Here is a 25256-nt window from a genome sequence, read left to right on the forward strand (position 1 = left end):
CATACATAGCTCCCCTATTGCTTATATTTGGCTACTGCATACTTTGACCACCTCGAGTATGTCGAGTAAAAAAAAATCAGCGCATCTGGCACTGCCTGGGAGCTTGAAATACTTTTTCCAAATGCTAGAATTTAACCAGAATGAGATCTGACCCCTAGCGGTTTGCAGGCTGGGTGACACCTAAGAGAACACGCCCGCAATGCTGGTGGCGGGTGCAGCGCGGCGGCTGCAGGTTCTTTTTTTTTTTTTTTTTTTTAATATATTTTACTGATTTTTTACAGAGAGGAAGGGAGAGGGATAGAGAGTTAGAAACACTGATGAGAGAGAAACATCGATCAGCTGCCTCCTGCACATCCCCTAACCGGGGATGTGCCCACAACCAAGGTACATGCCCTTGACCGGAATCGAACCTGGGACCCTTGAGTCCGCAGGTTGACGCTCTATCCACTGAGCCAAACCGGTTAGGAGGGCTGCAGGTTCTAAGCAGGCCCTCCCGTCCGTTCCGGGACCGGCTGGTGGAGAAAGAGCCGAGGCTCACGGTCCACAGTAGTGCGATGTGAACTCGGGTTCAGAGCGCACTGCTTTTTCCTCTTCGGGCGCCTCCAGCTGAACGTTTTAGGTTTGGTGGCTGAAAGATTCGTCCCAAGGAAAGAAGGGAAATCACACAAACCTGTGCATGAGCAAAGCATCCGGGACAAGGCTCCTGTTTGAAAATATGACACAGAAAACAAAAAAACAGAACAGTAAACGTCTGCACTCGTGGCGCCCTGGTCCGCACGGGTTCCCGCCACCATCCTGCCCAGCGCACCGGTGCGGGCCCCCCGGGCGGGCCAGGGGAGGGGTCCCGAGCCTCCCCCGCGGAGGGGCCGGGCGGACGCCACCGAGCGCGGACCTCCGGCGCGTCCTAGAGCGGCCGCGCGGACCAGCCGGCGGCGCACTTCCGCCCGCGCCGTCGCCGCCCGCGGACCGCCGGCCTCGCTGCGGGTGCGCCTCCCGCGGCTGCCCCGGGCCGGGCTGGGTGAGTGGGCCGCGCGCGCCGGAGGAGGGCGGGCAGGGTCTGCGCCGCCGCGGCCCCCAGCGCGGCCAGGCGCGCGCGCTTCCTCCCGCCTCGCGGCCCGGGCCCCGCGCCAGGCCCCGGAGCGAGCGCGCCTCGTCCAGCGCCGGGGGCGGGAGCCGCCTCTGCCCGCGCTCCTGCCGCCGCCCACCGGTCCGTGGGGGACCCCGACACCGACTCGGAAGGGCGCCTGGCCCCCGGCCCCCCGGCCCGGCTCCTTCTCCCCTAAAATAGAGGATGGCGCGTCTGCCCCGCCTGCGCCGCGGGTCTCGGCCCGCAGCCCGTGGGGTCGCCCGGGGCCTCGGCCCGCAGCCCGTGGGGTCGCCCGGGGTCTCGGCCCGCAGCCCGTGGGGTCGCCCGGGGTCTCGGCCCGCAGCCCGTGGGGTCGCCCGGGGTCTCGGCCCGCAGCCCTTGGGGTCGCCCGGGAACCTCCCACCTGCTCCGGCCCCGGAAGCGCCGGTGGCCGTGCGGGCGGCCGGGCCGTGTGCGTTCCCGGCGGCTGTGCGCTCGGTCCGGGAGGGTCTAGTCGGGAGAAAGCGGGCGGCCGGGGCTTTTTGTCCAAGAAGATGGGGCCCAAACCGGGTTTGGTGCCTTTTAATGCCGCGTGTCTAAAATGAATGGCACATGTCACAAAACAAGCGCCATTCAGTAAATACAAACCTGATGGCTTCCAGACCCAGGAGAGGGGTTGTGATGAGTTGGTTTGTTGTTCGCTGGTGTGTGACTTGTTATTATGGAAACTTTCAAACATATGGAAATAAGATCGTGTACTGAATTCCCGACTCATGGCCAACCTGGTTTTATCTATTACCCTCACCCCAGCGGGTTCTTTAAAGCAAATCTAAATGCGCCGTCGCGTCCGTTAAATACTTGTTTATGTTTATAAAACAACTTTTTTATTTTGTTTTAAATATGTTTTTATTGATTTCAGAGAGGAAGGGAGAGGGAGAGAGAGAGAGAGAAGCATCAGTGATGAGAGAGAATCATTGATGGGCTGCCTCCTGCACGCCCCCTGCTGGGGATGGAGCCCTCAACCTGGGCATGTGACCTGCTGGGAATGGATCTGTGACCTGGTTCTTCCCTGGAGGCTCAACCACTGAGCAACACTGGCTGGGTTCAACTCCTTTTTTAAAAAACACAAAGCCATTATTAATCTAATAAGCATTTCATATGATCACCTATCCAGTCAGTATTCACATTTTCCCAATTCTCCTTTTCCCCACCCATTATCAGTTTCTCCAAATCAAGATCCACACATCTCTGTTTTATTTATTTTTTTTAATTAAATCTTTATTGTTCAGATTATTACATTTGTTCCTCTTTTTCCCCCCCCATAACTCCCCTCCTCCCAGTTCCCGCCCCACCCTCCGCCCGCACTCCCCACCCACTGTCCTCATCCATAGGTGCACGATTTTTGTCCAGTCTCTTCCTGCATCTCCCACACCCCTTTCCCCCCCCAAGAATAGTCAGTCCATTCCCTTTCTATGTCCCTGATTCTGTTATAATCACCAGTTCATTCTGTTCCATCAGATTATCTATTCACTTGATTCTTAGATTCACTTGTTGATAGATGCATATTTGTTGTTCATAATTTGTATCTTTACCTTTTTCTTCCTCTTCCTCTTCTTAAAGGATACCTTTCAGCATTTCATATAATCCTGGTTTGGTGGTGATGAACTCCTTTAGCTTTTCCTTATCTGTGAAGCTCTTTATCTGACCTTCCATTCTGAATGATAGCTTTGCTGGATAAAGTAATCTTGGTTGTAGGTTATTGGTATTCATCACTTTGAATATTCCTTGCCACTCCCTTCTGGCCTGCAAAGTTTCTGTTGAGAAATCAGCTGACAGTGGTATGGGTATTCCCTTGTAGGTAACTGAGTTTCTTTCTCTTGCTGTTTTTAAGATTCTCTCTTTATCTTTTGCTCTTGGCATTTTAATTATGATGTGTCTTGGTGTGGTCCTCTTTGGATTCCTTTTGTTTGGGGTTCTCCGCGCTTCTTGGACCTGTAAGTCCATTTCTTTCACCAGGTGGGGGAAGTTTTCTGTCATTATTTCTTCAAATAGGTTTTCAATATCTTGCTCTCTCTCATCTTCTGGCACCCCTATAATTCTGATGTTGGTACGCTTGAAGCTGTCCCAGAGGCTCCTTACACTATCCTCGCATTTTTGGATTCTTTTTTCATTTTGCTTTTCCGGTTGGGTGTTTTTTGCTTCCTCGCATTTCAAATCATTGACTTGATTCTTGCGCTCCTCTGGTCTGCTGTCGGGAGTCTGTATAATATTCGTTATTTCAGTCCGTGTATGCTTAATTTCTAGTTGGTTCCCCAATATAAGATCGAGGGTCTCATTAGTTTTCTTGTAGATCTCATTAAGTTTATCAGCGGCTTCTAAACAGTTCTTGAGAGACCTTAAAAGTGTGGTTCTGAACTCTATATCTTCCATTGACAATTTTGTCCTGTTTCTTTGTCTCCGCATTTTGTTATGCTTCCTTGGTGCACCCCCTAGTGGTCTTTGTGCGCAGTCTTATAGTTAAACCTTGATTGTTGTAGCTAATACCAGGGAGGGTTTGACCTCCAGGCCAAGTGGCTATGAGAATCAGCTCTGTCTGCAGTGAGAGAACTTCTGTCCTCTAGGGAGGTGCTAATCTAGCCTTTGCCTGAGGCTATCCGGCAAATGCCTCTGTGCAGGGCTTGGGCGGGGCGGGTCGCACAGGATCAACAGGGTGGGCTGGAGAGAGCAGTTATGGCGGCTCTCAGTCCTGTCCCCAGGGGCTCTGCCTCTCTGAGTCCCAGCACCCGCTGCAAACCTCGGAGAGAAAGCTGCACTCACTCTGACCGAAGCCAGACAGTCCCGCTACTCCCGTTTGAGTCTGGGTCCCTAAAGACTCGCCCGGATCTGGAGCTCAGAGTCTGCGACTCCCTCCCGATTGAAAACGCCAACCGTGCCCTCCGCCACCAGCCCGCTCCGCGCGCGCACTCCACACCTCAGAATTTGACTTCAGCACTGCGCCTCCTCTGAGTGTCCGTATGCGTTTCTCTTTCCTCCTAGTTGTAGGACTTCCACTCAGCCAGCGTTCCTGTGGTTCTGGGTGATGTCCGTTCCGTTTTTTAGTTTCACTTTTGAAGTAGTTGTTCAAGGCAGCAAACTCCGGCGTTAACCTATGCCGCCATCTTGGTTCTCCACATCTCTGTTTTAATTTCTTTATCTCCTCCATCCTTATTACGCCTTCCTACACACACACACACACACACACACACACACACAGATTTTACTTGTTGAAGAAATCAAATCATTTGTCCTGTCAAGTTTCCTACATTCCGGATTTGGCTTTTTCCCTCCCTGTGGGGTCCTTTAGTAAACTGGTATTTCGATGACAGGCGTAGAGGATTCAAATTCTACTTTTTGGCAAGAAAACCTGGTCGGGTTTCTATGTCCTTCATATGGCATCGCGTCGGGAGTTAGATAAGGTCTTGTCTGTCTTGGTGTTAAGATTGACTAGTAGACACTCTACAAACTGCACAACAGGGTGCCCTGGCTGGGTGGCTCGGTTGGTTGGAGCAGCGTCCCATACACCAAAAGGGTGTGGATTTGATCCTCTCTAAATCAATAAGCATATCCTCGGTGAGGATAAAATAAAATAACAAATTGCACCACAGGGCAACTAAATAATTGGCCAGGGAATTACAGAAGGATGCCAGCTAATAACTGCCGAAGGCATGAGAGAACACCACTTTTTGGCAACCCCAAATAAAATAATGGATTCTGGCAGTGATCACCAGTGCCTGTTCACATCAGAAAAGGAGAGCCAGCCAGCCAGTGTGTATTTACTGATGGAAGTGCCCAATACACTTATCAGATCTTCTTGGATGATGGGAGGGGATACCGATGAAATAAGATTGACCATGAATTAGTTGATAATTACTGAAGCTCGGCGATGGTGTATGGCAATACAGTACACTAATCTCTACTTCTGTGTGCGTTTGACATTTTTCATAAAAAGTTTTTAAAAAATTGACTAGTGCGTGAGTTCAAGTCGGCTGATCCATCCATTATAGTTCTGTTCTTCATTATCTTCTCATTAAGTGGTTCTCAAATCTGACTGCACATTAGAATCTCAGGGGAAGCATTTTTTTATACTAAAACACATATCTCACTTTCAGAATTTCCTGTTTAAGTGTTCTGGGATGGAGCCCAATCATTGATGTTTTAAAAGCTGATTCTAATATACTCCAGGGTTATGTACCACTGGCCTAGATCCATTATTTTTAGGGATTGCAAAGTGATTATATTCTACTAGAGGCCCGGTGCATGAAGATCCATGCCCTGGAGGGGGGTCCCTCAGCCTGGCCTGCCCCCTCTCACAGTCCGGGAGCCCTCAGGGCGGAAGGCGACACCCCCATCACACCTCTTCTGCTGCCACTGCCAGCAGTGCAAGCCTCAGCCCTCCCTGGTTACCTGAGCCTCGGGCCGGCCCTGGGCAGCTGGGGGCTGAGGGGACTGGGAGTCTCTGGAGGCAGGCGCGCGGAGTGGCCAGGCCTCCTGGGGGCGGGCCTGGCCTTACTGCCACCTTCCACCCTAGCAGGGCTGAGGGGACTGGGTGCCGCCATCTTGTGCCTGTCGGTGCTGCCATCTTTGAGGGCATGGCAGTCAATAAGCATATCCCCTCCTTATTGGCTGTGGGCGCCACCATCTTTGCAACCTGCTGCTTAGTCATTTGGTCGTCCCTCGCTAACCCCCCTGCTGGCCTGGTCGCCCCACACAACCTGTTCGGTCGTCCGTTTGGTTGCGATGGTTGCTTAGGCTTTTATATATATAGTTTATTCCTCCTGTATTTATTAGCTTTTAATTTTTTAAATTTTGTTTATTCTTATTTGTCTTGCAAGCTGCAATCTAATAGGAAACCTCTGCAGATTAAACTACTTAATTATCAGTGGAAGGTTTGATCTTGGAAGTGAAAGTGTGGAGTAGCATATTGAAGGGACACCAGCAGTAACCTAAAGGCTTGTGTGTGGGGTAGAGAGATGTACCATCTGCGTGTGTAAGGTGTGTGTGTGAGGGGAGTGGGGGGAAGTCGGGGGAGCAGACTGTATCCCCAATGGAAAGGAAGATTAGGTGAATTGTAGTTTGAAAAGCATGTTCAGCCATATGACACATTTTTAAAAAAAATAATCACTTTTAAAGAAATCTTCATATATATATATATATATGCCTAATATGCAAAGTCTCCCCTTGGGAGTTTGACCAACCAGGATTTCGATCACTTGCTATGATGTGCACTGACCACCAGGGGCCATCGTGGAGCAAAGGGAGGCCCCAGCCAGCAGCTGACAGCTGCTAGGGACCCTACCCATGCTCGAATTTTGTGCAGTGGGCCTCTAGTTATATATAAAATAAATTAAAATTAAATAAATTAAATGCTGTTGCCCTAACCGGTTTGGCTCAGTGGATAGAGCGTCAGCCTGCAGACTCAAAGGTCGCAGGTTCGACTCCGGTCAAGGGCATGTACCTTGGTTGCGGGCACATCCCCAGTAGGGAGTGTGCAGGAGGCAGCTGATCGATGTTTCTCTCTCATCGATGTTTCTAACTCTCTATCCCTCTCCCTTCTTCTCTGTAAAAAATCAATAAAATATATATTTTTTAAAAATTAAATGCTGTTTATTGCAACTAAAAATTCAAAGATTTAAAAGAAAAAATAATCTCTTCCCCTCTCCGTTTTAGTCACCCCTGGTATTAACAATGTGGTGTGTATCCTCTACACCAGACTTTCTCTGTCTCATATAAATGTGGGGGTTTTGGACATTGTTATGAAAATGAGATCATACCATAGCCATCTGTAAATTTTCTCACTGTCATCCCTTCAGGACAAGAGTTACAGGCCTGACTTAGCTGCAGAACAAATAGTTCATGGCATGACTGTATAATAAAATACTCAATTGTTTCCCTATTGATTTTTTTTTTCAGCTTGCTTCCAAATTTTAGCCACCTTTAATGTACCACAATAAACACCATTACACATAAGTCCTTTATTTCTATAGGGTAGATTCTCAAAAATGGGAGTGTTGGGTTAGTGTGTTGTTATTAACAGCATCATTATTATTGGTAATATATATTGCCAGATTACTCTCCCAAAGCGTAATAGCAGTCCACTCGTAACATATGAATGCCAATCTTGTTCTGTTTAGCACTGGCTAGCATTAATATTTGCCAGCGGATGTGGGAAAAAATGGTATTCATTTCTTTAATTTGCATTTCCTCTACCTGGAGATTGAACACTTTTCATGCTTATTGGTTGTTTAGATTTCTTCTGTGAATTTCCTGTATATATCCATTTATCTATTGTATCAGTTTTTTGGTTTGGTTTTGTATATTTTGTCTATCAGATGTTTGGTATTTTGAATTTGTTTCAAGGGGCATTAACTCGTTATCATACAATGTAAATAGTTTTCTCCAGGTGCCTTTTTTTTTTTTTGTCCTTTGACTCTGAGTCTTGATATATGAAAGTTGATATATAGTGAAACGTCTATTTTTTTTGATATTTCTTAATTTCCTGTCTTGCTTAAAAGGGCTTTTCCAATCCCCAAATTATATACATGTTCTCCTAATATTTTTAAACATATTTTATTGGACCTCTTACATTTAAATTTCTAAACCTCATGGAATATGTTCTTATATGCAGTGCAAAGTGAATATCTTGCATTACTTTTTTTCTGCAAAAATAGCAGAAAAAAATATCAGTGCTACTTATTAAATGTCACCCTTTTTACAGTTTTGTTACATATTGATTCCCATAAATTCCCAGATTTATTTTAGACTATTCCTTCTCTTTCACCTCTATTTTTTGTGCCAATATTATTCTCTTAATTATAGTATACCCACTTACCTAGTATAGTAAGTATAATATCTAGAAAGGTAATTCTCTACTTACTGTTTTATGTAATTTTCTTGCCCATTCTCAGACATTATTTTCTCCCATCTTTTGATTGTTTTTGTTCCAAGATTACTGTCACTGGAAGTCTGACAGAATTTGCATTAAGTATATCTGTACTAATTATGAAAAAATGAACATTTCTGTGATACTAAGTCTTATTAAGAGATTTAATGTGCATCTGGGTCTTTTAGAGCCTGTTTAATTCCTGTTATTTATAGTGATTTTATAAGTCTTTTCTCTCTTGTGAATGAGATCTTTCCCGTTTCTATTTTTATCTGGTTATTGCTAAGACTGAGAGAAGTTATTGACAATTTTGTATATTTATCCAGCTCTCTATCAGATGTTCTTATCTTAGTATTTTTTCTTAAAATGATGTATTTTTTTTTTTTTTGCTCCCAGCCCTCAGTATGGATGAACTATGATTGTTTATGTACAAGTTTGAGTTTATTCTCATTTATTCTATTAGATGCACATCTCCCATCACAGAAGTATAGCAGCGATGGCAGATGTGCCCAGAAACAGTGAAAAGAAAAAGAGATGCCAGGAGTTGGCAGAAATCTACACACTCAGCAGATTACTGCTGATCACTTAGAGCAGCAACCCAGATCCTGACCAGTATGGACCCTGTTACTTAGAGGAGTGAGGCCTTCACTTGGCGTTACTGTAGTGCTGCGGAGCAGCGATTGCAACCTTTTTCACCTCATGGTTTACAAACTAATTACTAAAACTCTGCGGCACACCCAAAAATATATCTTTTGCTGATTTAATAAAAAATAGGTGTAATTTTGATTCATTCACACTGGATGGCTATTACTGTGTTGGCTGTTGTCATTTTTTTTTTTTTTTTTGACAGTCTAAGCGGGAAGAGGCCCATACCCCTGACTAAATAGGTATTGCATTTTTAAAAAATTTGTGCGGCACGCCAGTGTGCCACGGCGCACTGGTTGAAAATGCTGTAGAGCATTGCTCTATTTATGATCATTCAGAGAAAGGGCTCATCATGGTGGGCACCAGGCATACCACTTAGTAAATGTAACTAAATCCCATGTCAGAACCTCAAATAGAGTGGTGATTGCTGTTATTGTTTACTAGAAGGACTAAAGAAAAGTAATGGTTGGGAAGTACAGAGTTCCGCTATATTCCCTACTCCTCTCCCGTTGTTAACATCTTGCAGTAGTGTGGTGTGTTTGTTACAGCTGATGAGCCAACATTGATACATTATTACTGACTGAAGTTTACATTAGGGTTCATTCACTCTGAGTTGTGCATTCTGTGGGTTTTGACCAATGTATAACGATGATGCCTGTCTCTACCTCATCACGCAGTAGAATAGTTTCACTGCCCTAAATAACAGTTAGTCTCTGGGGAACCCGTTTTTGGTGATTTTGAGCAGTGATGTGCAATAACGCCTAGGTGATCTTTCCATTGCAGGGTAGAAGATGTCCATGGATGTGACGTTTCTGGGGACAGGCGCGGCATACCCATCCCCGACCCGGGGTGCCTCTGCTCTGGTTCTGCGGTGTGAGGGCGAGTGCTGGCTCTTTGACTGTGGGGAGGGAACCCAGACGCAGCTTATGAAAAGCCAGCTTAAAGCAGGTCAGTGTGCATCCAGCTATCTCATTAAGAGCATCTCTTGTTCTGCCGCATCTTCCTGGCTTTCCTTGGGCCTTTGCTTGGAAAGCCCTCAGGCAATTGGTACACCCACTGAACGTTTTTCATTTATTTATTTACTTGTCATTCTTCCTGCAAGTTTTGAGAGCAAAGATTTATAGAGGCTCAGAGTAGAGGATGCAGTGAGAGACATGACGCTTATTAGAGGGACGCTGCCCAAGCAAAAGAACAGTGTATGTGTACTCACTTCTTTCCACCAGGAGATGTAGGTCTCGTGAGAACGCAAAGGGCAGTAGATGATCAGCGGGGGGAGACGCTCTTCCCACTCGGTTATCAGGGTAGGCAGCTTGGAGGGTGACTTGTGAGTTGTTGAAAGAAGAGGAGGGATTCCCTGGGCTGGAGAGGAGAAGGGCATTTCAGCCAGAGGGAGTGGAGTGAGCAAAGGCCTAGCAGCTGGAAAACTCTGCCAAACGGATGAAAAGCCTTAGTCAGAGTCAGGCAGACCTGCGTTCCAGTCCCAGCTGTGACTCAGCTTGTGATCTTAGCAGATCAGCATCTTGAAAATGGGGATAAAAACTTCTACTTAAGAAGGCATGTTGTGAAAATTATCTATAATAATAAAAGCGTAATATGCTAATTAGACCGGATGTCTTTCCGGACAACCTTCCGGATGAAGGCAGGGCTGCAAGGGAAGTCCAGGTGCCAAAGGGAAGTCGATGCCGGCAGCCATGGGAAGGAAGGCCTACTCTTGCACGAATTTCGTGCATCGGGCTTCTAGTATATAATAATCCCTTTTCTGTGTGGTTGTCTTCTCATCAGTTAACTAATAGCTCAAATGCCTTTTCCTGAATCTCTATAATTAATTAGTTCCTCTCGCCCCAGGCATTCTACAGGCTTGTCCTATTTTTATTAACTTCTTAGCATCATCAGTATCTAAAATGATGTTATTTAAATCGTTGTTTTATGTGCACTGTCGCCCTGTGCTAAGCTGAGTGGTCACTTGTGTGCTTTGTAGATGCCCAGTAAATGTTTGTTCAATAAAAGCATGAATAACACGTTCAGTACTTAGTGCAGTGCCTGTCTCTTATTAGGTCTTGATAAATGATGATTATAGAAGTTACTTTCCCTATGACTCAACGAGTGCATGGCATTGGATGACTGAAAGAAAGAGAGTTCTAGCATCCAAGGGTCATCCATAGTGGAGACTGCCATGCAAGCAGTCATAATGTAATGTGATAAGGAGAATGATGGAGGTGTTTTCTAAGTCCTTCTGGCATATTCCTGTGTTCAGAGAGCATTCCAGAGATGGTAACAGTTGAGCTAGGATCTAAGAGAAGTTTCTCTGGGGAGATAAGTATGGCTGGACATTTAAGGAACAAACAGCGAAGTGAGTAAGTAGTAAAGAAGTTTCCAAACATGTTTGGGGAGTATTTAGCCATCCAAAGCATCCGAGTCCTTGGCTAAGATAGAAGAGAGATAAGAATGCTAAAAATAGCTCTCACTGGTTGGGCTTGGTGGATAGAGCATTGGCCTGCGGACTGAAGGGTCCCAGGTTCGATTCCGGTCAAGGGCATGTACCTGGGTTGCGGGCACATCCCCAATAGGCGATGTGCAGGAGGCAGCTGATCGATGTTTCTCTCTCATTGATGTTTCTAACTCTCTATCCCTCTCCCTTCCTCTCTGTAAAAAATCAATAAAATATATTAAAAAAAATATATATATATATTTTAATGATTTTTTACAGAGAGGGAGGGAGAGGGATAGAGAGTTAGAAACATCGATGATGAGAAACATCGATCAGCTGCCTCCTGCACACCTCCTACTGAGGATGTGCCCACAACCAAGGTACATGCCCTTGACCGGAATCGAACCTGGGACCCTTCAGTCCGCAGGCCGACGCTCTATCCACTGAGCCAAACTGGTTCCGGCATTAAAATATATTTTTAAAAAAGAATGCTAAAAATAAATGTGGGCAGACTGTGAAGTCTTCTGTGGTATGCTAAGGTATTTGGACCTTGCCATTGGCAAAAAGGAACAATTAAAGCAAGCGGTTCTCAACCTGTGGGTCGAGACCCCTTTGGGGGTCGAATGACCCTTTCACAGGGGTCGCCTAAATACATCCTGCATATCAGATATTTACATGACGGTTCATAACAGTAGCAACATTACAGTTATGAAGTAGCAACGAAAATAATTTTATGGTTGGGGGTCACCACAACATGAGGAACTGTATTAAAGGGTCGCGGCATTAGGAAGGTTGAGAACCACTGAATTAAAGGTTTTTAGGCAGGGGTGACATGGTCTGATTTGTGGCAGGAAGAGAATAGCATCAGAGAGACCAGTTTCAATGCAATTGCATTCATCTGAGAGAAGAGAGAGAAGATGAGGATGTTGAAGCAGGAAGTAGGAATAGAGATGAAGAGACACGTAATCTAAGAGGTACTTGTAGAGCCAACAGGAGGTGGTGACTGATTAAATATCTAGAGTGAGAAGAAGTAAGGAATTATTACAAGTTACAAATGGCTATGTTTCAGACCTGGGTGTCATGAAAAGAGTAGTTGGAGGAATGAACTAATGACTATCACTTGGGACATGTTCAACCCCAATTATACATTGCCTTGTCCTGAAGCCCTGATGTGACAACAGGTACTGTGCTTTATGTCCCTTGGGTCTCACAAGTGTTCTTTTGTGAAAACTGTCTGGGTAGGCACAGACCAGAGTGGAAGCTATAATATGTAACTGTTCAGAGAGCAGGGGTTGATGTGGCAAAATGATTAAAATAGAAGAAAATGTTAAGTGTGGGTATTAGAGGTTTGGGTATGGGGATAAGTCTTTCCTTTTTATTTAATGCTGCATCATTTATCTAATGCTGCAAAACAGATTACACATTTAGTGTCCTATTTGCATTTATTATGTTATAGTTTCTGTAGGTTAGGGAGTTAGGGCCTGGTTTATCTGGGTTTTCTGCCTCAGGGTCTCACTAAGCTGCAGTTTTGTAATTGGCTGAGGCTGAGGTCTCATCAGAGGCTCAAGTGGGGAAGAATTTGCTTCAGAACTCACTCAGGCTGTTGGCAGAGTCCTTACAGTTGTAGAACCAAGGCTTCCCACAGCTCCTAGAGGCTCTCTGGTCACGTGGGTTTGTGCTTCATGTAGCTTAGAGTAGTACCAGCAAAGGAGAAAGAAACTCAAGAGGAAATCTACAAGCAATATGGAGTCTTAAAACATAATGAAATCACTTTGTATCTCTGGGTCCTATTTTACTGGTTAGAAGCCAATCGTAGGTCCCACCCACACTCGGGTGGGGGGGGAGGGGGGGAGACTTATAGAACACCAGGATGTTATTGGTTTCTCTCAGTAACACAATATGGGCCTATTGTTATTTGATTTATTGAAACCCTTTCAGTTTGTACTACCTCCTGGGGTAATAATATTTTATGAGTTTCATAAGGAAGTACTTTGTATTTATCTAAATATACATCTTTCAAGCTTCCATGGTCCTAAAATACAAGCATCTGATTAACAAGTATAGGCTTGCCATGTCCATTTCTGTCATAATATTAAAGACTTAGCCTTCCTTTTTTTCCCTTAAAAATAATTATAAAAAGTATACATGCTCATTGTAAAAATTCAAACAAAGCAGAAAAGTGTAAATAAGAAGAGCCTAGCCCTGGCCAGGATGGCTCAGTTGGTTGTATGTCACCCAGTGCATCAGGAGGTTGCTGGTTCGATTCCCGGTCAAGGGCGCATGCCCAGGTTACTTCTCGATCCCGAGAAGGAGGTATATAGGAGGCAGCTGATCGATATTGTGCTCTCTCTGCCCCTCCCCTTCCTCTCTCTAAAAATCAATAAACTATTCCTTAAAAAATACAAAAAAAAACACAACCAAACAAACAAAAAAGAAAAGCCTAAATCTGCATCTCATAAGTAAAATTTCTGTTCATGCAGATAAGGTAACAGTGTAGGTATAGTGTGTGTGTTTGTGTGTATAATTTTGCATAAATGAAATCACTGTACTTCTGTAATCTGCTTTTTTTTCCAACTGAACACCATAATAGAGGACTATATTGCAGACATTCCCAAGGGCAGTAGATACAACTGCAGCATCACTTAGAGAGGATGCCCAGTATTCCACTCCTGTACGGATGACATCTTCCCTTGTACTTTCTTGTTCTTGGGTAAAAGGGAACTCATGCATTTTTCTTTCTTCATTGGATAGCTTCCTCTTACCTTTGATAATGGTGTTTGCCATTCCTTCTCCCTCTAAAATCAAGTTTCCTGAAAAATGAAATGTTTGTCTTCCCTGAAACTGATAACATGGGAAGCAATTTTTTACTTCTATTGTCTCACTCACTTTGGGTTTGCAAGTGGTTTTGGTGCTCAGTTTGCTCTGTTTTGCAGTAGATAGGGAGAGGCCCAGGGCGTCTGAGGTGGCAAACCTGCGGTCAGCGTGGATCAGGACTCAACACCGTAGTAGTTCTCTTGTCTGCAGAGGCCTCGGGTCCACTTGTGAGTGCCTGGCATCCCGGACAGCAGAAAGGGGAAATGCCATGCTTCCAAAAGTCAGAAAGACAGCAAAAACAGGACTGAAAGAGAAAAGAAAAAGGAGCAAAGGGAGGGATTCTCGAGGTTCAGAATCTGCCTCTGCCAACCTGTTGTTCTTAGCCACAGGCCTGGGCTTGGTGCAGAACGGGAAGACTCGCTTGGAGAGCACTTCTGCCTTGGCGTCACAGGACAGTCACATGGCAGTAAACTCTCCCTGTTCTCGTATGGCATCAGTAAGCTTCTGTTCTTTTATGGCAGCACATGTTTGAAAGAGGTGGGCCATGAGCTTAGACCAGAGCCTCTGTTACCCTAAACATGTGTTATTGTGATTGTTACTTTTAAAATACCTTGTGCATCTCAAAAAAATGCTGATGTGGCGTCCTGCCACATACCAGCAGTAAAGTCAGTCTGCCTTTAGGTAAATCGAGTTATAACCTAAGCCAGTGTGCACTGATAAAGCTGTTGTGTTAGTTCAGAGTGAAGGGAAGAGATGGGCCCATGTTCCTTGGCATAAGTAACACCGGCACTGCCCTCTGAGCTGCATTCTAGTGTCTGTTGCCCACCTCCCCTCTCATTCTTTACCCCCTTGCTCTCTGACCTCCCTCTCTCTCTTCCTTGCCTCTGCCTCCCTCATCATCTTCCTTTTTCTCCTCCCCATCAACCTCACTCAGACAAGCAGGCTCTGACCTGGTTAGTTAATCTCTGTCCAGTGTAGAGAGTCCTTACAAGGCAGTTTGGGGTTCAGGCACTGGTCCAGTTGATCAAAGCCCGAGAACTTGTTTTGCTGGAAATACATATTTGCTATTCTCAGAGGGAGCAGTAGGGGGCAGTGTAACTGTCAGATGCTTTTGGTACCTGAGGCCTATCTAGTTACTTCAGTGAATTATTTTGGTACACTTCCTTATTGCAACTTTTTTTTTTTTTTTTTTTTTTTGTAAAAGGATATATAAGAAAATACTCTGAAAACTGTAACACTATGTAATTTGAAGATGTTTTATGAAAAAGTTGTCTTACTAAAACCATTTAGTAAAAGAAAGCCTGTCTTTCTTGCTTCTGGAATCATGTAGAAAAAATATTTAAAAATAAATTTATAGTGATAAGTAAAGCTCTAAGTTCATTTTACTGCTTTCTATGCAAGTTGTTATGTGTCTTTCAAGTACCTTTGTATGGGTCTTTACTTCTGAAAAATTCCCAATTTTATTTTTTTTCCTCAATCGAAAGGGAGAATTACCAAGATCTTCATCACACATCTTCATGGAGACCATTTCTTTGGCCTTCCTGGCCTCCTCTGCACCATCAGCCTGCAGAGTGGCTCCACGGTCACCAAACAGCCCATTGAGATCTACGGCCCCGCAGGCCTCCGGGACTTCATCTGGCGAACCATGGAACTCTCTCACACGGAGTTGGTCTTCCCGTACGTGGTCCACGAGCTGGTGCCTACAGCAGATCAGTGTCCTGCAGAAGAACTGAAAGAGTTTGCACACCTGGGTGGAGCAGACAGCTCTCCCAAAGAGGGACTGGGAAGGACTATCCTGCTGGACTCGGAAGAAAACTCCTACCTTCTGGTCGATGACGAGCAGTTTGTTGTAAAAGCATTTCGCCTCTTTCACCGAATCCCCTCCTTTGGGTTTTCAGTGGTGGAGAAGAAGCGCCCAGGTAAACTCAATGCACAGAAGCTGAAAGACCTCGGTAAGTGTTTTTCTTCTCTTCGGGTCAGTCAAGCTGGCGGTAACTGAAGCTCTGGGAAGTGTTATAGCAACCTTCCTTTCCTGTCTCCCAGGCCTAAAATTGACATTTTCTCCACTTATTTCCTTTGCCCAGAGTTTGCTTAATAAGGGAGATTCCTGGCACCAAAAGATGCTATACAGAGCAAAACCCAAGTATATATATGTTAATCCTTCTCTCTGCTGCTCCCTGATGCACATTCTTAGTGTGGCTTATCTTCAGCTTACACTTTCTTGCTTGGCAGGGGAGTGGTTGTTGTCTTAGGTCTAGGCTTTGTTTTTTCATGTCTCTCTTAAAAGATGTTTTCAATGACATCTTCGCCTTGAGAATTTTTGCCATATCTTAATCTTCAACTGCAACCACTTACTTTCAGGGTTTTCCTTTTCTGCCGTGATTAAGTCAGTGTAGTGTTCTGTATCCTTTGCCTCACCCTTTTATGTACCTGGGTCCATCACGGGAGAATACAAGCTCACAAAGCGAGGCCTGGGGCCCGTCCGAGGCTTCTACCTCCTGCATGCGAGGCCTTCATGCCTGGGGGTCTGCAGCGGCTCTGGAAGCGGTGCCCAGGCGTGTCGTACCGCCAGCATCTCCGCCTTCCTTGGCATGGCCAGGGCAGAGCCTCTGCAAAGCATGATGGAGTCTTTTGTGTGTTTGTTACTTTATTTACTCAACCTCTTCCTTCATTTCCAACTAAAACAAAATGCGAAATGATGAGGAAAGATAACTTAGGCCAAAGGTATTTTTACTATCTAAAATCCTGTGGAAATATTCTTACATTGGGAAATTTTAAACATAATCTACGTTGGGATTAGTAAGCACTTTCTATTTGTAGGTATTATCCTCAGTGATAATCAGATACTATTCCAGATTAATGCGATTTAAGCCCTGTTTGGTAAAGGTGGAACCGTCACTACACATGAAGAAGATTATTTTATTAAGCTATTCAGTGTATAAGTACCTTGTCATTACTTAAATGGGCTCTTAACTTTTGCCCAGAGATGAGCTTATTAAATAAAGCACTCTCCAGAACTGATTCCCGCACACAGCAGAGCATCGAGGCTGTTATCTTGACTGTAATAATGTTGCAGTGGGACTGAGCTTAAAACTTAGCTGACACATGTGCTTGGGAAATGTTTTAAGTGCTATATGGCATTGCCAACACGGAACTTTTAACAAAGTGTAAATATTCCAGTTTTCCACAAATAATAAAATATTTAGACAAATTATGAAAAAAATGGATGCCTTTTCCATTTGCTGTTTGCGTTGCTGCTAAAACAGACTCTCTTAACAAGTCATAAATTCCATTCCCCTGATGTGATGTTATCTGCCTCCATCATTAGGTGTTCCGCCAGGTCCTGCCTATGGGAAGCTGAAAAACGGAATTTCTGTTGTTCTGGAAAACGGAGTTACAATTTCTCCCCAGGATGTCTTAAAAAAGCCTATTGTTGGAAGAAAAATCTGCATTCTGGGTGACTGTTCCGGGGTTGTGGGCGATGGGGGCGTGAAGCTGTGCTTTGAGGCAGACCTGTTGATCCATGAGGCCACCCTGGATGACGCCCAGATGGACAAGGCGAAGGAGCACGGCCACAGCACGCCCCAGATGGCAGCCGCGTTCGCGAAGCGGTGCCGCGCAAAGAGGCTGGTTCTGACTCACTTCAGTCAGAGGTACAAACCCGTTGCCTTGGCCAGAGAAGGAGAGGCAGATGGGACTGTCGAGCTGAAAAAGCAGGCCGAATCAGTGTTAGATTTCCAAGAGGTGACTCTAGCAGAGGATTTTATGGTGATTGGCATTCCAATCAAGAAGTGAAGCCAGCGTCCCTGGATACATACCGACATGTCCACGAATATGTTACTGAACCAACAAAGTTTGTTGTTTTGGTCTAAAATTATTTGGGTCCCATAATCCTAAAAATGATGGAGTGTCATTGCTGAACTGATCCAGCAGTGAGAGGGAGCAAGTGTTTTTATAATAAATCACTTCAAAAAATAAAACAAAAGCTAGCATCCTTTTTAAAGCCCAGTTTGACAAAGTGATAGCCTCTTCAGGTGTCCTTTACGTTTTGGGCTGCTGCCTCAGATGTACCCCAGGCAGTCCTGGGCTTAGCTTCTGCCAGCTTTATTGCTGTTATTGGCAAAGTACGCAGGGCTTGGCCCTCGTGGCTAAAAATGGTATTTTGGCAGTTTGTGTTGAACCTGTTCATGTTATTAACAGGATAGAAGTAGAAGATGACATTGGACACGCAGGATTGAAGCCGGCATGTTGGATCTTGAACTCTTGGCTGGAGTGCTGACTGCAGGGTCAGGCTAGGTGTTTATCCTTTAATTACTGTGTTATTGAACTTTCCTGTGTGCTCTAAACGTGTGGTCCTCAGCTCAGGTAATACCGCTCCCCTAGGTGGGGTTTTGAAATTGTGGGGATGTTTCTTGTCAAAATGACTGGCCGGTGTTTTTCAGTGGTTAAGAGTGTTGGCCTGCAAACCGAAGGTTCTTGGGTTCGATTCCGGGCCCCAATTGGGGTGCGTACAGGAGGTAACCAGTTGATGTGTCTCTCTCAATCAATGTTTCTCTCTCTTCCTCTCTCTCTTCCCCTCCCTTTCTTCCACTCTCTCAATGGAAAAAATATCCTCAGGTGAGGATTAACAACAACAACCAAAAAGAAATGATTGGGAGGTGGGGGGAGAGTACTACTGATATTTAGCAGTAGGAGCCAGGGATGCTAGATTCTGTAAAGTTTGGGTCAGCTCTGTACAATGAAGAATTGTCTCACCCCAAAATACAAATTGCAGGCCTGTTGAGATACATAGCAAATTAAAATGTAGGCTCCCAATATGAATATACTTTTTCAAAATTCATGACATAATGAATTGAACTACTAGGTAAAGCATATTCTACAACCAATCCTAAAGAACTAGCTAAGTGAATTGGAATGTAATATCAAATATTATTTGACAGAAATGAGCCATAGCTGGAACTTACGAATGTGGAGGTAAAGAAATGATACCTATTCAACTGCATTTAATTTACATATTCCTATTAGTAATTCTTTGAGCACATTTTTAATAAATGTCCTTTCTAGAATAGCTTTTCCTTCTCACGTGCCTTCTACCTCCTTTCTGCCATGGGGTATCTGACTCATTAGACCCCAATATTTCTCAAAATGTGTTATATGGAAAGCTAGTCTCAAGTACTGGTTCATTCAAAAGGGTTCCCTAATCAAATCAGTTTGGGAAATCCTTTATGCTATGTGTTCCTGTGGGAGTGTCCTAATGCCCTTTGCTATATTAAAAACAGTACTGCTTGAGTGGTCATAAATCAGTTTTGGTGTCAGAAAGACCTGATTTCTGGGTTCCATTTTGTTCCGTACGGTGGAACCTGTGTGGTCTGGAGCAGATTAGTTACTCTCTCTGAGCTTCCGCTTGCTCATCTCTAAAATAGGAAAAAATAAGACTTGCCTCCCAGGATCATTGCGAAAATTAAGTGAGGCAGTGCATAAAAGGAGCACAGCACCTTGCTTCACGGCGTTGAGACGTCTTGCAGTACAGGGCTGTCAACTCTATTGAACCCCCTTCTCAGTCCTATTTCATCACATACTATCTATTTCCATCTCAAGAACCCAGAGAGTTTTAGAGTACACTAGAGGCCCAGTGCACAAAAATTCATGCACTTGGGCGGGGGTGTCCCTCAGCCCGGCCTGTGCCCTCTGGCAGTCTGGGAGCCTCTGCGGGAGGTTACCAGGTGGGCCAATCGGGATGGCACTGGCTGGCTGAGCAGCCCCACCCCTTTCATCACACCTCTGCCACCGCTGGTCACTGCTGCCCCCCATTGCTGTCCCCGCCCTCTGCCTGCTGGCTTGCACCTTGGCTGACCCCCCCCCCCACCACCACCACCACCAGTAGTTCCGCCGTTCAGTCGATTGGCCTATTACTCTTGTATTATATAGGGTATTTAAAAGTATTGTGATGGTGTATACTATTAAATTCCTTTGAGTTCTGGGGCTTCTCTAGTAAAACTTTTTGACTCCTGGGTGGTTCTGGAGTTCCTAGGGTAGTGATAAGATGGTCTAGTAACTCAGGATCTCATTCTGAAGCCGTCTTCACAACAGCCCGATTCTGCCCTACTCTAGGCTGCCGGCCTGGCAAAGTGCCAACATTTGACCAGGCTTCAAGTGAAACTTGGTTCCTGAACTCTTTTCAAACAAGCATTTATTAGACACTTACTCTGTGACCAAACCTGTACAACAGGGAATGGCTAATACTAGTACCTCTGCTGCTGCATGGAGCTCTTGAGGGTAAAGCCTGTATCTTAGTCACCTCTCCATTCTCAGAAACACCCACCCAGAGCAGCACCCAGAAACGTGTATTGAAAGAAACGAGGTCTTGATATCATGAATGTGCAAACTTTAGAGCTTCAAGTGAAGGTCTGTGCCTGGTCCATTTCATTCCTGTATTTGTTCAAAAATGTCTAAATACCTGGTTTGGTGGTGTCCCGTTCACTGAAAACCAGCTAAATGCCAGGCCTTCCTGTGTTGGGACAGGGTAACTCCAGGTGACATGTGGACACAGAATGATGGACATATTTTCCGGATTAAAAAGCTGTTATATCCAGGATAACAAGGAAGTTGAGGAGGGCGCCCAAGTTTACCCAAAGAGAAAAAATATTTCGACTCCTAAATAAAGCTAGCAGAGAAACACTGTTGCTCAGATGTCAGCGTGCTAATTATATACGCAGCAGACTTGGCAGGTACAAAGATTAAATTCGCCCACAAAAAAGTAAAAAGGGAAAGGCAAGGGATCAAGTTTCCAGCTAAATAAATACCCCTGCCACTTCCAGAAACTGTGCAGGCAGCCTCAGGTAGAGCTGAGCCCCATTTAGGCCTTCAGTGTCACCAAAGTGAAACCAAGGTTATCTTGTCTAGGTGGTTCTCGGCATTGTCGTGCCTTCCAGAGGTCATAGGCTTGTCCACAGGAGGCCATATCCCTGTCAGACATCCTGGACTGGGGTTGACCTTGTCGAAACACCCACGTCTGAGTGAGCAGCCCGAATGTTGATCCTCACTGGCTCACCCGCAGCCTTGCCGTGGAACACATCTTCATACAGCCAGTGCGTCCTGGAACACGATAGGTTTCCTCCCCCATATGCCTTTGCTGAAAGGCAGTGTGATCTGCTGCCGTGGTCTTCAAACTAGGGCAGTGGTTCTCAACCTTCCTAATGCCGCGACCCTTTAATACAGTCCTCATGTTGTGGTGACCCCCAACCATAAAGTTATTTTCGTTGCTGCTCCGTAACTGTCATTTTGCTACTGTTATGAATCGTCATGTAAATATCTGATATGCAGGATGTATTTTCATTGTTACAAATTGAACATAATTAAAGCATAGTGATTAATCACAAAACAATATGTAATTATATATGTGTTTTCTGATGGTCTTAGGCGACCCCCGTGAAAGGGTCATTCGACCCCCAAAGGGGTCACGACCCACAGGTTGAAAACCGCTGAACTAGGGTATTTGTACCCCTGGGGTTAGGCAAAGACTTTTCTGAAGATACATGGGCATTCTTTCCATGAAATATTTCCTAAAGTCCATCTTCCTGGGAACTAGCGTAGACAGGGTCTGCTGGTTCCACTGCACAGTGCTCCAGTCCAGATGACAAGCAGCTGGGATACCAAAGAAAGAGATAACTGGAATACTGGTATTGGGATTGGAACCTGAATGATTAGATACATTCTTTTGCAAGTTGGGTAGTTTCCAGTTTTTTGCTTTGAACAAAATTGAAGGAGGATCTAATCAAATCCAGATCAAGGAGTATATCTCATCTGTCTAAAGATAGATTTTTAAAAACATCTTTATTGAGCTATGATTCACATACCATACAACTCAATGGGTTTTCATCTTTTCACAGAGCTGGGCAGCCATCACCACTGTCAATTTTAGGACATTTTCATTATCCCCCAAAGAAACCCCATACCCTTTGGCAGTCACTCCTACTTTCCTCCCAAGCTCCCAGCCCTAAGCTATTTTCTACCACTAATCTACTTTCTAACCACTAATTTACTCTCTGTCTCTATAGATTTGCCTATTCTGGATATTTCATATCAATTGAATCATACAATATGTGGTCCTGTGTGACTGGCTTCTTTCACTTAGCATAATGTTTTCAAGATGTATCCAAGTTGTAGCTTATATCAGTATGTACTTCATTCCTTTTTATGGCCAAATATTCCATTGTATGAATATACCACATGTTTTTATCCATTCATCAGTCAGTCCAATGATAGATTATTTACAATATGCTTACATTAGGAATGAAAAAGGAGAAATTGCTACAGATCTTATTAATAAGTTAAAAGAGGATACTATAAGTAACTTTAATTTTAGCTAAAATTACTAAAACAACTTTCTTAAAAGAAAAACACAATTTTCCAGAAGTGACACAAGGAAAAAATGGTGACTACTCAGATTTTCTATTTATTAAAGAAAGTGAATTTGTGATTAAAACTCTTCTAAAAACAAAAACAAACCACCTCCAGGCCCAGATGGTTTTGCTAGTGACTCATTCTAAACAATTAGGGAAGAAATATACCTTTATTCCACAAACACTTCCAGAAAATAGAAAAGAGGGAACACTTCCCAACTCATTTTATGAGGTCAGTATAACCTTGATGCCAACATTTAAGGATGTTAAAAGAAAGGAAAATTACAGACTAATTTCTCTTATAAAAACCCTAAAGAAAGTAATTAGCTAATTGAATCCAGTAATGTATAAAGAATAAGATATCTTGGAAAAAGGAGTTTATTCCAGGAAGGGAAGGTTTGTTTAACATTTGAAAATCAGTATTATATGCCACATTAATATAATTAATGGGGGAAAACTGGTAAGATGATCTTGATAGGTACATTATTGATAAAAACCTATTACTCATTATAAGAACTTTTGCATATTAAGGATAGGGAATGCCCTTAATCTGATAAATATCTGCAAAAAATACAATAAGTATTACATATACTTAATAATAAAATATTGAAAGCTTTCCTCCTGGTACCAGAAATAAACAGGATGCCCACTGAGTACCACTTCTATACAACTTTGCTTTGAAGGTCCTAGTGTAGTAAGACAAGAAAAATGAATAAAAGGTATAAGGATTTAAAAAGAAATAAGACCCTGCCCTGGCCAGATAGCTCTGTTGGTTAGAATGTCGTCCCAATATATCAAGGTTGTGGGGTCCATTGCCTGATCCGGGCACATACCAGAATCAACCAATGAATGCATAAGTAAGTGGAACAACAAACTGATGTTTCTCTCTTTCTCTCCCTCTCAAGTCATTTAATCAATCAATAAATAAAAGGAAGAAATAAAACTCATTGTTAGCAGATGATATGATTATGTACATAAAAAATCCAAAAGAATAAAGGAGATAACCTGTTAGGATTAACTAGTGAATTTAGCAAGGTTGCTGGGTATTCAATTAGAATAAAGAAAAACAATTTTGTTTCTATATTCCAACAACAAACGAGTTGAAAAAATTTAAATGGCACCATTTACAGGAGCATTGAAGCCATCAAAAATTTAGGAATAAATCTAAAGAAAAATATATAAGACTTCTCTATTGAAAATTAAAAAAATATTCAGTTATATTAAAGAAGACTCAAATATACAGAACAGCACACCATCTTAATAAATTTGGAAAATTTAGTATTGGAAAAATGTCATTTTTTTTCCTAAATTTATCTGTAGTTTCAATGTCAATCAAAAGCTCTGCAGGTTTTTATGTGGATATAGATGAGGAAATTGATAAGCTGTTTCTGAAGTTTATATGGACATGCAAAGGACCAAGGATAGCCAGGAAAATCTTGAAAGAACAGCATTAGGAGACTTCACTACCAGATATAATGTGTTATTATTGTAAGGAAGACATAATGGAGTGAAATAAAGTCCTGAAGAAAAAAAAACACCACACATACATAGTATTTTATTTATGACAAATATGACATTCCTATGCAATAGGGAAAGGATTGTCTTTTCAATAAATGAGGGTCAATCAGATGTCCATAGTGAGAAATAATTACCTTGATTCCTCCCTGAATACACAAAAATCATTTTCAGGTGGACTTTATATGTAAATGTAAAGATAAGATGGAATAACTCCTGGACTTGGGGTAGGGGAAGATTTCTTAAACAGAATACAAGTGCTAACAGTAAAGAAAACAGATTGTTAAATTGGACATTAAAATTAGGAGTTTATATTCATAGAAGACGCTATCAAAAGAGTGAGTAGGTAAGCCGCAGAGTGGTGGAACATATTTGCAATACCTAGAGCTGATAAAGGATTTGGATCTAGAATTCAACAGTAGTGCCACTGCTGTTGCTTCATAACAGATTACCACAAAATATTATGATTTATTGTCTCACAGCTTTGGTAGGTCAGGACTCTGGGCACCGCTTAGCTGGGTGCTGCTGGCTCTAGTTCTCCCATGAGGTTGTAGTCAGGCTGCCAGCTAGAGCTGTGATGACTTCTGAGGGCTCCACTGAGGGGAGCCCCTTTCAAGCCCTCTCCTGGGATTGTTGGCAGACCGTGGTCCCTGGCCACATGGACCTCTCCATGGGGCTGCCCCTTGGCATGGCAGTTGGTTTCCCACAGGACCAGCAAGAGCAAGCGAGCACTCGACAGGGGTGCACAGTCTTTTCATAACTTCACCTTGAAAGTGACATTCCATTGCTTCTTCCATATTGTAGTCATTAGAAGGGAATCAGTCCGGCTCACACTCAAGGGAAAGGGATTATACAGGGGTGATTGTGGGGCCATCTTGGAGGCCCCCTACCATAGGAATACAGGCAGAGGCAGGAATAGGTGGAAAGAAAGGCAGCCCGGCAGCATAGAGCCCTGGGTTCAGTCTCTGGACCTCCTCTGCTTCTTTCTCTTCCCTTAACCCATGAGCTCCCCCGGCATGCTTCGAACACATCGCTTCCTGCTTTCACAAATGCCAGCTGGGTTCCTGTCACTCACAAAGAAATGCCCTCCCAGCCCCTGGCCTGGTCACTGAGGATGCAGTGATGACCTGGACACTATGCTGAACCTCAAGTTGCTTACAGCCTCCAGAGAGAGACAAGAGGGAACAGAGGTGGCTCCCAATGTAGTGTGGACAGACAGAAAGGGTGCAGGACTTGGCCGAACCAGGCTCTGACACATCTCTCATGGCGTTGGTCAACTTCCTTAAGTTCTTATGGCCATTATATTCAAAATAATATTGCCCATGATCAAACCAATAAATACCAATTGAGCACCTATTATACGCAAGGCTCAGCATAAGACCTGTGATACAGACCTGTGAGACATTCTAAGAGGGGTAGGCGTACTTCTCAAAAATAACAAAGAACACCTGGTAAACATAAAATGAA

At 44.0% G+C, this 25256-nt stretch overlaps 1 protein-coding gene across 2 annotated transcripts; it reads left to right on the top strand.

The window, feature by feature from the left end:
• Positions 1–934: 934 nt before the first annotated feature.
• Positions 935–18511, top strand: ELAC1 (elaC ribonuclease Z 1). Of its 2 annotated transcripts, XM_081096964.1 has the most exons (5): positions 935–1018; positions 9414–9578; positions 15357–15824; positions 17201–17525; positions 18073–18511. In XM_081096964.1, exons 2-5 carry the CDS (start codon positions 9422–9424, stop codon positions 18149–18151), a joined length of 1029 nt encoding a protein of 342 aa, XP_080953090.1. In that variant the 5' UTR covers positions 935–1018; positions 9414–9421; the 3' UTR covers positions 18152–18511. The 2 variants fall into 2 exon arrangements, with proteins under 2 accessions (XP_080953090.1, XP_080953089.1); XM_081096963.1 differs by lacking the exon at positions 18073–18511 and having other exon boundaries at positions 964–1018; positions 17201–17841.
• Positions 18512–25256: the final 6745 nt, after the last annotated feature.

This window comes from Myotis nattereri, assembly GCF_964212035.1.
Source record: "Myotis nattereri genome assembly, chromosome: 8".
NCBI lineage: Eukaryota > Metazoa > Chordata > Mammalia > Chiroptera > Vespertilionidae > Myotis > Myotis nattereri.